Source organism: Labrus bergylta, chromosome 1, assembly GCF_963930695.1.
Source record: "Labrus bergylta chromosome 1, fLabBer1.1, whole genome shotgun sequence".
In the NCBI taxonomy this organism is placed as follows: Eukaryota; Metazoa; Chordata; class Actinopteri; order Labriformes; family Labridae; genus Labrus; species Labrus bergylta.
The window spans coordinates 13,868,220-13,881,806 of record NC_089195.1 but is presented as its reverse complement, the minus strand read 5'-3'; the positions used below and the strand labels follow the sequence as shown (position 1 = coordinate 13,881,806).

The 13,587-nt window shown below is 42.4% G+C and overlaps 1 protein-coding gene across 1 annotated transcript in view; it reads left to right on the top strand.

Moving 5' to 3' along the window:
* The first annotated feature begins 1,091 nt into the window (after positions 1–1,091).
* LOC109989053 (phosphatidylinositol transfer protein cytoplasmic 1) overlaps positions 1,092–13,587 on the top strand; it is a 78,435-nt gene continuing 65,939 nt past the window's right edge. The window contains exon 1 of the mRNA XM_020640659.3: positions 1,092–1,502. Within this exon, the coding sequence (XP_020496315.1) occupies positions 1,455–1,502 (48 nt within the window). The 5' untranslated portion in view covers positions 1,092–1,454. The remainder of the gene's footprint in view (positions 1,503–13,587) is intronic.

Here is a 13,587-nt window from a genome sequence, read left to right as displayed (position 1 = left end):
TTTGTGCAGACCTGTACACCTGCTTAGATAAAAGCAGAAAAAATAACCAATCACACTTTTCTCAGTTGAAATTGTATTTAGGTGAACTCAATAAAAAAATATGAGGCTTTGTGCAGTTCCTTCCCTTGAATAGAAATAAGGTTGTCACAACCAGAAATTCAAAATCCGATGATATTCATACCAGTTTGGATACCATGGTAACAAAAATAGCAGTAGACACTCAATATTGAGATTTTTGTTGTTGTTTTTGATTAACAAATATTTAAAAAATCTCCTGCACACTTTTTAAATTGTTTCGTTGATGAAGAGTGAGTGAGTAGTGCCTGAAATATTTTTTTTAATTGTGCTGAATGAGTTCATCATCGAAGTATTGGACATTTCTTTGCAACCTCTCTAGTGTAAAGGCTAGTATTAGGCTGCTATAAAACCTGATCTTCTTTCCATACTAAATTAAAAAAGGCTGTAGCTTACAAACACTGAGATGAAACCAGGCAAGGCAGGCAACAGCTTGGGGCCCCAGACCACTAGGGGGGCCCCTGAGGGCTGACAAACTTTAAACCATAGCAGTGGGCCAAGATGTGCACATTTCTAATGACAGTAGGAATCCTCCCTAGGGGGCCACATCTGACAGCACTCACACTCGTTGCCCTGCATAGGGTCACATGCATTATGTGGAAACCAAAGTTTTTGAATGAAATTCAATAAAAACAAGTAGAGGAATTATCTGTCTATATAGGAGAGACAAAAGGAAGAAGTGTCGGGACACTGTCAGAAATAAACACTGGTTGTGGTGCAGGTGGTGCAGTGGTTAGTGTGCGTGCCCCATGTATGGAGGCTGTGGTCCTCTAAGCGGGCGGCCCAGGTTCAAATCCGACCTGTGGCTCCTTTCCTGCATGTCATTCCCCACTCTCTCTCTCTCCTTGATTTCCGAATCCACTGTCCTATCTCTACAATAAAGGCACAAAACGCCCCCAATTTTTTTTTTTTTTAATAAACGCTGGTTGGAGGGCCCTACAACTGGGGTTTTGCTGAGGGCCCTACAACTGATTCTAGACTAGCCACTGGACAAAACCAGAAAGATAGGACTTCTTCTAACGTGGAAAATATCCGCCTCTTATTCTGAAACCCTGATCTCTAAGCGTTTCCGGTCCTGCTCTTGGCGGTTCACCGTTACCTTGACTCCGCAGCGTGAAAGGAAAGGAGGGGACAACCCTGAACCGAGCTCATTTCTGCTCTCACGTTTCTGACCGGAGAGACTGTCCGCTGGTTCCGATGAAAGAAGTCAATCGTAACTCGGGGTGTTTTTCATAACCAGGACCAACCATCGTCCCCACATGTGCTGACACGTCTCTCCAGACATTACACACATCCCGTCGAGCCCGGCGGAGGAGCACCGACTCGGTCTGACACATTAGTGAATACTATACGAGAGAAGCGCCGAGGGGGGAAGAAAGATGTTGCTGAAGGAGTACAGGATATGTATGCCTCTCACAGTGGAGGAGGTGAGTTTAAAACACATTTCCTACACTTCTTATTTATGTCTTTGTAACGCAGATGAAGGTTCTGACACTGACAGTCGCAGACATGTGGCACGATGGACTTAAGTCTTCAGGTTTCTTTTCATTTCTCTTAATACAAATCAGATGGACTTAAGTCTTCACGTTTCTTGTCATTTATCTTCCTCTTCCTGTCACTACAAAGTCTCAATTCTCCGTGAGACTGTGTTTTTAGTCACCCCGCTTTCACGTAATCCCCACTTAGACTGATAACTACTTTTAGTTTAACAATCTCACCACTAAAAAAAAAGCCCTCTTGAGTCACACTTAATAATGACGTTTAAAGAGAGATACCAACAAACTAGTAGGCATACTCTTCACACCGTGTGTTGTTGATATATTTCAGCAACGAGGCGATTCAAAGTGCTTCAACAAAGTCATTAAAAGCATCACGACAGATCATTATTATCTATTATCAAGCACAGAGAAGAAGACAGATGATATGTTGTTAAAGTAAGATCCAGAAGACATAATAACATCAAGCAAAAATAAGGAATTAAAGTAAGAAATATAAATCCCATAGAACCCGACTGATTTATCGGCTGGCCGATAATATCGACTGATATCAGAACATCAAGTGACTGCCGATATCTGCGAATTTTCTCCAATATGTGTCTGATCTACTTTTGTGTAAATTATATCTTTGTTTGATGACTGCGTTTGAGGGAGCAACGCGATGAATATGTGTGAATATAAATACATCAATTGATCTCTAAAGATCGAAGAGAGATCTAAGAAAGATATCAGCCGAGATATCTGCGTCACTTTACGGTATCGGCCCTAAAAACATCATTAGCCCGATCGGGTGAATGATTTCATCTGCTCTGAGCGGCTTTCAGTGTTTTGTGTCAAGGATGTCAACATTTTCGATACTTTTTGATATCATGTCTTTTTAAAAACAATTTAAACGCCGTTATTTTCATGATCGATGGTATCGGAAAGTCCTGAAAATATGCAGAATAAATGCAGACACTGAGTCAAATTTGAACTCAAAAGCTCCCTCAAGAAAAAGAGAGAGCTGTTGCGAAATGTATTTGTGCAACGTAGGCAGGAGTTTTCATGCAAAGTTATGTTTAAAAAAAAAACAACAAAGCCCCCGACAATTGGTTGGCTAGTACATCTATTTTTGTGGCTGTGGTTTGCTAGTGGTATCAACATTGTTGAATTGTACTAGGATGGTAAGTCTGATACCATGACGACCTGAGTTTGTATGATAGACTGGTCGAAAAGTCGTCACTGAGGAGCATCCTCGAAGTGGTCATTGTGAGATCATTGAATTGTAGTTTCAGCCATGTGGCTCCGGAATGAGTTTTGAAGTGGCAGGACATCCAGCTGGAAGACAAAGTAGACCCTCTTTATACCTGCAGCTGCATTACAATGTGTTTTCTTCAGATGGCACTTGACCACATACTGTACATTTACCTCTCAGCGATCACTCTCTTTCCATTTCACATCATCCTCATCTTGTTGTTGTTGTTGTTGTTGTTGTTGTTGTTGTTGTTCTTCTTCTTCTTCTTTTTCTGTGCCTCCTCAGCGTCAACACTGTTTACGGTTTGCAGCGCATACCATAATCATATTGAATTATTTCACATGAATTAAGACTACAGAGAGTGTTAACTCACATGACAGCATAGCTAATGTAAAGTCAACTAAACTCACATCTTCAGGCATCAACATCTTCCTCGTGTATTCTCTCTAAATCAATAAAAAAAAAAAAACCCTCTGAAATAGACAAACGAGCGTCTTCCAACTTCAGCAGGGAGACCGGATCCTGTACAGAGTGAGCCTTTGTTTACAGTGTTTTATTTTTACTTGTGTGATGTAAGAGGCTGATTTCACTGTTTTTCACTGTGTGCAGTAATGCCTCAGCAGCAAACGTCCAGCACAGTTTAGCAGCAAAAGTAAAAGCTGGAGACATAAACCTGACAGGACAGAGGACATAATATGTGTAATATGGTACCAGACACAGTCGAAGACGTAGTTGCTGATATTGGACAGGAGGAGAATGAAGAAGATTTTGCTTTGACGAAGTGACAGACACCTTTTCACATCATCGCCCATACCATTGTTTACTCTCTCATCTTCCTTGTTTACAGTAGTTGGGAATGCGTGGGCGCTGCTGATGTGCTTCTTATAAAGTTGATGGGCTGGCAGTCAGGTGGAATAATAGTCCTGCTCTTGGAGACATGTTGTCAGGTCAGCACAGATTTGTTTTCTCATCTAAAGAAACGTCACAATGCTTTTTGAACAAAGTCATTTCGAGAGAGAAAGCGAGCAATGAAGGTAAATACAAGGCTGCTTATTTTCTAATCTTTCACACATTGACGTTTAATGTTCCCTCCCTTTTACTCTCCCGCTCCTGTGACGCTCTATTTGTATCCAGCGGCTTGTAAAACCTGCTGCAAACTGCATCACTTTTATGACCATTTCTCTGAGGACAGTCAGAAGGCTTTCCAGGAATTCAAGGGATCGCTCTGGACTAATGTGGAAAGAGCTGCGTCCCTCTTTCTTCGTTGCTCTCTGACAGAACGGCTGCATGAAAGTGTTATCAAGTACAAGTTAAGAGAAGAACAATTGTTTTGTTTTTTTCTGCAGGGTCTATGTTTAGTCTTCACAAGCAGTCAAAACGCAGTTAACCACACACCCATGCAGAGACCTGTGGTCAAACAGAGAGGAAAGTGTTTGCAGGTCTTCTGAAATACCTTTTCGTGTGTGTGTGTGTGTGTGTGTGTGTGTGTGTGTGTGTGTGTGTGTGTGTGTGTGTGTGTGTGTGTGTGTGTGTGTGTGTGTGTGTGTGTGTGTGTGTGTGTGTGTGTGTGTGTGTGTGTGTGTGTGTGTGTGTGTGTGTGTGTGTGTGTGTGTGTGTGTGTGTGTGTGTGTGTGTGTGTGTGTGTGTGTGTGTGTGTGTGTGTGTGTGTGGGCGGGCGGGCGGGCTCACATGCACACCTTTTCCTTCCAGTAAACGGCCTCTAGCCCTCGCTGTGCGTGTTTGTCACGCCGAGAGGAGCAGCGAGAGCTTTCCTGTAACGCCACTCTGATGAGTGAACAGACGGTTATCAAGAGAAGACAGAACAGTGTAATTAAAGGCTCAAACTTTAATCATAGGATTGCATTGCACGATTATTCCCCAAAGTGACAGGTCGGACACGGTTTCATCTTTATAGTCTGGTTCTGTGTTTTGGTGAGAATCTGGAGGCCCGATGTTTAGCTGCGGAAGTTTTCTGGTGTCTGTTTGTAGTTTGTCATGTTGTCCAAATGTTCAGTCCAGTATTTCTAAGTAGCATCTACTCTTCCCGGGGTCCACTCATACAGACATGAGATTAAAATCAACACTAAATACTAATGATTCAAAGTCCAAGGAAAAAACAGAAGAAGACAAATGTATTTGTTCAACGTGCAAACGTCTGATCAGTGTGCACGAGTTTGCTCGCAATTTGAGGAGTTAACAACAAGACATTACCCTATTTGGGCCGACTAGGACTTCTAGTCATGTTGACGCGGTATCGTGATGGGAATCCTTTAATTTTAAGAGTATCATAACGAGGTTTAGAAATTCTGGTATGGTTGGTGACAACAGGAGAAGTTTGTATCCACGAGTGTTTTAGCAGGAAAACGGTCCTTGTGGAGAGCAAACGATGCAGAATGTGTCGCTGTAAAAACAATAACAACAAAAAGCCAACTCCTCTCTTTAAATCAGCGACTCACATTTCTGATGTTGTTCAATCAGTCAGATTTATTTAATGCACAATTGTGCAGTTTTTGTAGTTTGCAGCTTCAGTCAAATGTTTTGTACACCAGACGATGCACGGCTGAAGCAATAAACTGAACACTACAAACATACTTACAAACTGTGTGACTCCAGGTTTTCCAGGCACATGCGACCCACTGAATACAGCTCCATGACCCACCTTTGTGTCCCGACCCACCAGTTGAGAATCACTGGTCTATTACATGAATGTGTTTTCTTTGTGCGGAACGTACCTGTGCACACGGCCATGCAATAACACAATTTGAAGAACCGCAGCTCGCTTTATACTACGACAGGCTCATTAAAGAAATGATAGGAATGTTTTGGTCTCATTCTTAAGTAAACACTAAGGAGAGTGGCCTGCCAAGAAAGACACTGCATCTGTTACTCTTTAGCACAGATAAAGCTGTATCCGAAGAAGGCCATTGTTTGCTGACAGTCCTAACAGTCAGTCTGAAGCCTCTTCACAGTTTTTCTGTTTGTGCTTGTCATGGCGGCACACACGGAGCAGAATGTCATCATCACTTAGTTAGCAGAAGAACGGACTGAGAGAAGGAAGGGTGGGATAGAGATGGTCTGCAGCGATGTGCCACTTTGTGCAGGCTGCAGAGGAGTTCAGAGGAAGGAAGAGGGGAGGAGACGAGGAGGATAAGGGAAGTTCTGGGAGTTTTTTTTTTTGACAACTGTTACTCCTCCGGCCATGCACTAATTTTGTGTGTGTGTGTGTAGATGTGTAGTCATGGGGACATGCCAGGTCAAGTCTCTCAGTGTATTGTCTGTGAGTCGAGATTACTGGCTGCTGTTGCGTCATCACACTCTTACTCCTGCAGATGTGGGTCGGGCACTCTGCACGGTGTTTAAACAAGTTAAATGGAATCAGCACATACTAAAGAAATCATTGAGGAATACCAGAATGTATGAGCTGTCCTCTGAGCCTCCTGTCTCTGTCCTCTTCAACACCCTCAGCACTTCTGAGTGTGTGCCATGCCTGCTGGTTACTCCTTTCTTCTCCCTCCCTTTTGTCCTAGGTCTTCATTCAAATTGTCGGTAAAGAATCGGACGTATGGTGGAGCCTTTCGGTGAAGCCTGAGAAGTAATAGCCAATAGTTTCTTCATGTGCATGGGGTTAAACACGCAGTTCAAAATGCACTATTACATTAAAATAGAAATTGTTAAACAGGAAATTGTGGTCTTAAAAGATTACCAGTTGGATTGGCCTTCATCATGAACCCTGACTGTGTGTGTTGAAGAAAAAACTTGTCAAATGTTTTCATTGTTTCGGTCTGAAAGGAGGTGTTCACACATCCAACTGTGTCATGAAGAAGGTGCAGAGGACATATATTTCTTTGAAAAGTAAAATCTTGCAAGGCACCCCTCATTTATTAGAAAATTCACACAACGTTGCGGTCCTTCTGACCCATTTTACATTCTCTTGTTTTTTTTTCTTCTGATTGAGTAGTGTGTGTGTATGTTTTCTTGTCAAAGTGATTGTTTTGGTCCTAAAAAGCTGTTAAAAATTAGATTTTAAAACTGCAGCATACCCGAGTTATGAAAAATAAACCCTGACAGAAACATTGGCTTTCACTGAGTCAAATATCAGTTATGTAAACAGAAGATGAGTCAGAGTAACCAAATCAAGACATTCAGGTCTGGCAATTCCCTCTTTACGCTGTAAGAGTCGAGTCCAGATGTATCTTCTAGGTTTGAGTGTACGTCTAAAGTTCCTTCTCTGACAAGATTTAGATGTAACTCTAACCACAACCACTTAGCCAAGAAATAATCATTTTCCCTTTTCTCTCCCTCGGGGCTAACTCTGCTGTTTCTCCTCCTGTGAGCGGGGGCCATTCATCAGCCACTGCACCACTTCTTTTTATTTTTTTTTTCCTGGAAAGGATGGAGAGGTGATGCATCACAGGAGACACGGATAGATGTGTTGCTTCTCTTGCTGTCTATCTGCCATTACATCTCTCTCTCGCTCTGCTGCAGTAGCTCTCACTTACACCTCCCCGTCTTTGGCTGACAGGCTGTTTTTCAAGCTCACAGGGGGAAAGGAAAAAAAAAAACCAAGAAAGCGCTGACATCGCCCAACCTTTGGCTGCCCTGAGTCATAGTGTGACTCCAGCAGCACGCCTTCTTTCACAAACTGTATTCACCTTTATGAAGCTTTGCTTGATAAATATGAAGTCCTCATCACATCTGAGAATTCCTGCCCTGAGAGGTTCATTTATATGATGAAAAGAGCAACAAGAACCGCTTAGAATTTCACTCAGATTTACTAAGAAAGACTGTAATGTTGATACTTATTGAAGGTCATGCCGTCCCTCTTTTTTTCTCCCCCCTTTAACCGTAGTGACTGAGAGCGTATTGATAGTCAGCGAAGGCCGGTGAAAGAGAAAACCCATTCAGAGCTGAATGAAGTGAGCACACCTGTGTTTCCAGTGGATTTGATGGAGTTGTTTGACTTCGATTTGATGCGATGTTAGCTCTGGTGATAACTGAAGGCTTATGACAACGTGTGATTGTTTAAGACTGTAATCTGCTGTGGGAACTTCTCTTCTGGACATACGCTGTCATACAGTCAACACAAAGGTGCAAACATTTGTGAGCACCTTGCTTACGTTTCAAATCAGTGCAGACAGCCTGCCCTGACCCAGAATGAAAGTCCTCTGTCTTCACTTTGCATATTCATGAGTTTGTGTTTATTGATTCAATCCATTCACTTTAAAGGCCACAAATCATTCCTTGCCTTTATCCTGCCGTTTTTTTCCCCTTTCTCTCCTTTCTTTGAAAATGCCAGAGCACCAAAATCCGTGTACGGTACATATTCGCTATGAGTCCGTGGTGCCGTGTGGTTTGAGCATCATGTCGCACAATCAGACTTAAAGCTATTATAGCTCTGCTGTACGCGCTCGTCTTCATTGAGATATGAGAAACATATATACTTACTATATCCCCCTCTTATTGGGAAGGTGACTTCCTGAGGAGTGTGGTTTTTCTACCTCTTGAAACTGAAAGGCCTGCCTCTAACGCTGTTGCCATGGCGATGCACAGTTCACCACAAAACAGGAAGTTGCTTTTTGAGGATCTTAAATACTTAAATAAGAGCCATGAGACTTGGTACACATGAACCCAGTGGGACAGTGAGATGATTTATACGTCCCCTGTGAGTAGACGGGGCGAATAGGCTACATTTCAAAGATTCGCCCGCAGAAGCACATTCGACAAAAAAAAAAGACCTGTTGGACCCATATCGTAAACCCAACTCCCAATAATGAAAGTCCACCATGTAAGGGTCAAAAACTGCATATTTTGGACCATTAACTTTAACTAACTGGTGTCAACCAACAAGGGTGAAGACATTTTGCTGTTTAGTCTAAGCTAGTTTGAGTTGGGGTCGGGGATAGACGGATGGATGGGTGGGGGTGTAAATGGGAGGATGTGGGGCTGGCTGCTGAGATGAATGGCCCCCATGGACAGCTGGAAGGACACCTGGGTTGTTGGCTCATGCTGCCATTTTTCAAAGCATAAGCATTTCTGCAAGTACTAGTCTCAGCCAATTCATTAAAGATGATGAATATTTTATAATGCAATGTGTCCAGCATTTGCCAAAACTGCATACAGTTCAATTAAGATTCATACTTTCATCTACACAGCTGAACACACACGTCAGAAAAACATTTCTGACGTTGTATTGCGCTTTCACACACAGGGATTTCATATAGGTTTGTTTTGGGGCTTTTTGTGCCTTTTATTAGAGAGACAGGACAGTGGATGAGAGAGAGAGAGTGAGGAAAGGAGCAACAGGCTGGATCCGTACCTTGGACCACTGGCCTCTACAACCACAGGTTCTGAACATGGTGCGTGCACACTAACCACTGTCTGCCTAGGCCTCCAGTGCCCCCACCCACAGGGATTATCTGCAGGTTTCTTTTCTGCATTCAAAATTTGGAGGCTGAATGTGAAATTTGACATCCAGGCAGGAAGTTCCAGATATTTATTATTTACATGACATGGTTTTCCTTTGACAAAAATAAAGAAAAAATAATTAAATACATTTTTTTTTTTGTGCCAAATTAGGCCACAAGCAGAACACAAGAATGAGTCAGGAGACTAGAAAAGAACTAAACAAGCTGAAGTCCATTTATCATATGGGGTACACTTCAATTCTACAATTCTTCAACTCATTTGTCAGACGCTTTTATCCAAAGTGTCGAACATCAGAGAGTAGGAACAACACAAGCAAAGATCTAGAGAGGAGGAAACAACGTCGGTAAAGGTTTATTTTTGGGCAGGACAGTGGATAGAATCAGAAACCAAGGAGAGAGAGAGAGAGAGAGTGTGGAATAAGATGCGGGAAAGGAGCCACAGGTTGGATTTGAACCTGGGCCATCTGATTTGAGGACTACAGCCTCCGCACATGGGGTGCTCGCACTAACCACTAGGGTAATGGCGCCTCAAACAAACAGCTTTACGTCCGATGTGAAGTGACCAGAGCCAGATCACTTTTTTATTATTATTTATAAGTAATAAAAGCTAGAATATCCTCAACAACAACAAGGACAGCTGTTCTTAAGAGTTTGAATCAGCATTAAAACCATCCTAAACATTGTCGTAATCATCATCAATATCATTTAAGTTGTAGCTGGGTCTTTAGCTTTTTCTTAAAGGTGCAAAGGGACTCTGCAGATCACACATGAACCAGGTAGGATAGATACTGCCACCGCCTCATTATGAGCCAGGAGAACCTCTGATTAGCCATACACAGAAATGTTCATGTTGTATTGACATTGAATCATCCGCCAAGCATTGACATTCATGTGTTGAACCATTTCACTCAACACCGCATTAAAGGCTCAAAGCATTAATTAATGAGAACATTTCATTAGTGTCTCTTTCTCCTGATTACTGACTTCATGTTGAAGAGAGAAAAAAAATCTGGTCTTAAGCTGAGACCCTCTTTTAATAAGGCCCCTTTAACGAGACTTGTTGCCATGGTTAAATCTCTGAGTATGTTTCCATGACGCCACAGAGTTTATTGCTCTTATCCACAGGCTGCCAGAGGCTGAAGAAGCGTGCTGCGTTCTCCGGGAGGACAGCGAGACTGATTTTCAAAATCATTTTCAGGCGAGGTAATAATTAAAGAAGAAGAAGGGGGTCCTTTGGGGGCTGGGGGATCTTGCATAAAAGATGCGTAACATCTGAAGAAAAGGTTTAAAGTTCATGAGTGGGGATCCCTTTTTTCTGGTCACAGATTGAGGTCATGGTCAATTAGGTGGATGCTTTTTGGCGGAGGCTTCACATTTTGGATTTCAATTTAAACCCGTTGCTCCCTTCTTCTTATACCTAAAACTGAACGATACCTCACGATACAATATAAAACGGATACAAATGTGGAGAATTTCAAAACGATAAAAATAACAGATATTGTGATACTCTTTTAGTAGCTGAGGGAGCGATCAGATCTTAGCTTCTCTTATTTGACTTAAGAAGCTGAAGAAGACATGGAGGACGGGAGCTGAGATTTAGTGTACGCAAAAGGAGCGTCTTGTTGTAGAAGAAAGGTGAGCGGAGACCATTCAAGACTAAAACTGTGTGCAAATATTGCTGGACACAAATAGCACAACTGACGTCATGCAGCACGCAAAGTGGAAGATTGAGTCACCAAAAAAATATTTAATTATAACACACTGGGCAGCAGATTTGAAACCCTGCTCGCCCAATCAAATGCAAGAGACACAGAGATTACTACGTGCTTTTTTGTTTTAGGGATTTGGACTGATAACTTACACGTTGGAGCCAGACTTTATTATTATTTTTGTACATTCTTGTGGGGCTCTTATACAGGATGATGTATAGAGTTGGAAATGACGTGCCCAGTCCGGCCCGCTTTGAGGACTATAACCTCTGTACATTGTGCACACTAACCATCCACTAGGCCAGTGCTTCGCAACTCCTCTAGCCTCAGGACCCACCACCGACTCCTCCATGAGAAATCGTGATCCACAATTTTGACATTTTACAACCAATCAGATTTGTTTAATGGAAAATTGTGCAGTAGACGTTACAAAACATGTAATGGAGGCAAGAAACTGAACAAATCTAACAAGTTTAAAAAGCACTTTCTAGACTTTTTGACACCATTTTTTTTTTATCCCAGGCACACATTCGAGACCCACTGAAAACGGCTTTGTGACCCACTTTTGGGTCCCGACCCACCAGTTGAGAACCACTGCACTAGGCCACCGGCGTCCAGTTAGAGCCAGTTACTGACCCAACTTTTCCTTAACATGAAAGACAACTTATATAAGATGACAGAAAGTCAGTTTCTGTTTACAGCTTTCTTTGCTTTAATGCCAGAAGCACAATCAGTCCTGATGAAATGGTGTCATGAGCCCAGTATTGTGATATGTTCTTTAGTGAGATGTATTGTATCGTTGCATCCCTTTATTATACCATCCTGCAGCCTTTCAGAATACATCTAACAAAGCCCAAAGAGGACACTAAAGCTGTAAGATAAATGATGTGCAGACAAAGCGCCACTCTCCATTAATTCAGAATGATGTGTTTTCTATTCCTGGTCCGACCCCTTCCATCCACTCCAGGGTTTGTTTAGACTAATGGGGCCCGTTGACGCTGTTTGTTTCTTTGGTGTCATGGTAAGGTGCAAAGCCTTTTTGCCATCTGGTATACATGACAATGCTGTGATTCAATCAACATCCCATTTACTGCCATTTACTCTTCTAGAGGAAACCATCATGTCTTGTGATGGACCATTATCCACGGATGAGGCCCATTCTCATTTCCTAGATGGCTGTGTGTGTGTGTGTGCGTGTGTGTGTGCGTGTGTGTGTGTTGCCTGTTTCATAACCAGAGAGCCTCATGAGATCGTCACGCTTTGTGACAGTCACACGCTGGAGAGAGACTGTTTCACGTATCTGTGAGACAAATTCTGTTTGCCTCCCTCTTGTTCACAGCCCCACTTTGAGTATACGAGTGTGATCGTCTCTATCGTTGCACAGACACATCACGGCGGCACATCATCGTTGTCTCCCTCGTGAGCTGTTCAGCGACCTGTTCTCCCTCGGCAGCATCCAGCACTGGAGTCCTGAGCTGCTCAAATAAGGCCGATAATGTGGGCAGTGTGATGGTGAAGTCAGAGAGTAAAACAGCCTAAAAATGAAAAGACAGAAATAGTATAGTCAGGTCGCAGCATGGGGCTGTCAAAGAAAGATTTCAGCCTGGTAAAAGTAAGCTTTGCCCTGTCACTGCTGCCAAGTGCGTGTTCGTTGGTGGATTAAATTTGGTTAAAAAAAACAACTTGGACAAAATGAGTTAAAGAGAGAAATGCGTCGTCATCCACGTCTCTCTTATCAGACTATCTCTGCAGCCACAGGAGGCGGCTGTTAAAATCCCAGGGTAACTCACAATGTGATGCAAAGAGATACGATACATTGTGATGCAGAAAGATACGTTGCAAAGTCATGCAATATGATATATGATGCAGTTTGATGAAATACGTTGGAATTCGATTCAGTAAGATACAATATATTTCAAGCCATACGATACAATGCAATTTGATGTCAATCAATTATTATTTGTAGAGCGCCAATTCATAGCAAGTGTTATCTCGAGACACTTTACAAAAGAGCATATGGGACAATATGCAGGAAGGATTCCTCCTTTGTATCCCTCACGTTCCCGTGCATGAATGAGGACGAAAGTGGTTGTGGGGACGACGGTGGTAGCTGGGCGTCAGGTACGTCGGTTGGTTCAATAAAATGCAATATGCTACGATACTTTAAGATATGATACAATATGGTATATGGGTGGGTAATGTGAGCCACATGATAAGATTTGGTAAGATACGACATTACATGATACGGTATGACGCCAAACATTACATTACAATGTGATGTGATGCAACATGATACGATGTGATTAGATACAAAACGATTTGCTACACCTGACCAACCATAACGATGATATAGTTGATATGTTGCAGTCACATAATGATGCTTAAATAAATGACTTCATGATTAACTGAGGTACACAACATGCTCCTAAAAGGTCAAAGTGCAGGATCAATGATTTGCTGTCTTCTTCTTCTTCTTCTATCCCGCTGTAAATTTATTCCCCAGCCAATTAACTTCCGTTCATGTTACACTCATCCATGCCATCAGCGCACCTCTAAGTCAGATTGGCAGGTAAATCTGTCCCATCTGTGTTATCTTCATGACCATGTTACCTGGGTTTGTCCATTGTGTGAAAAAGGCAGTGTTTTCT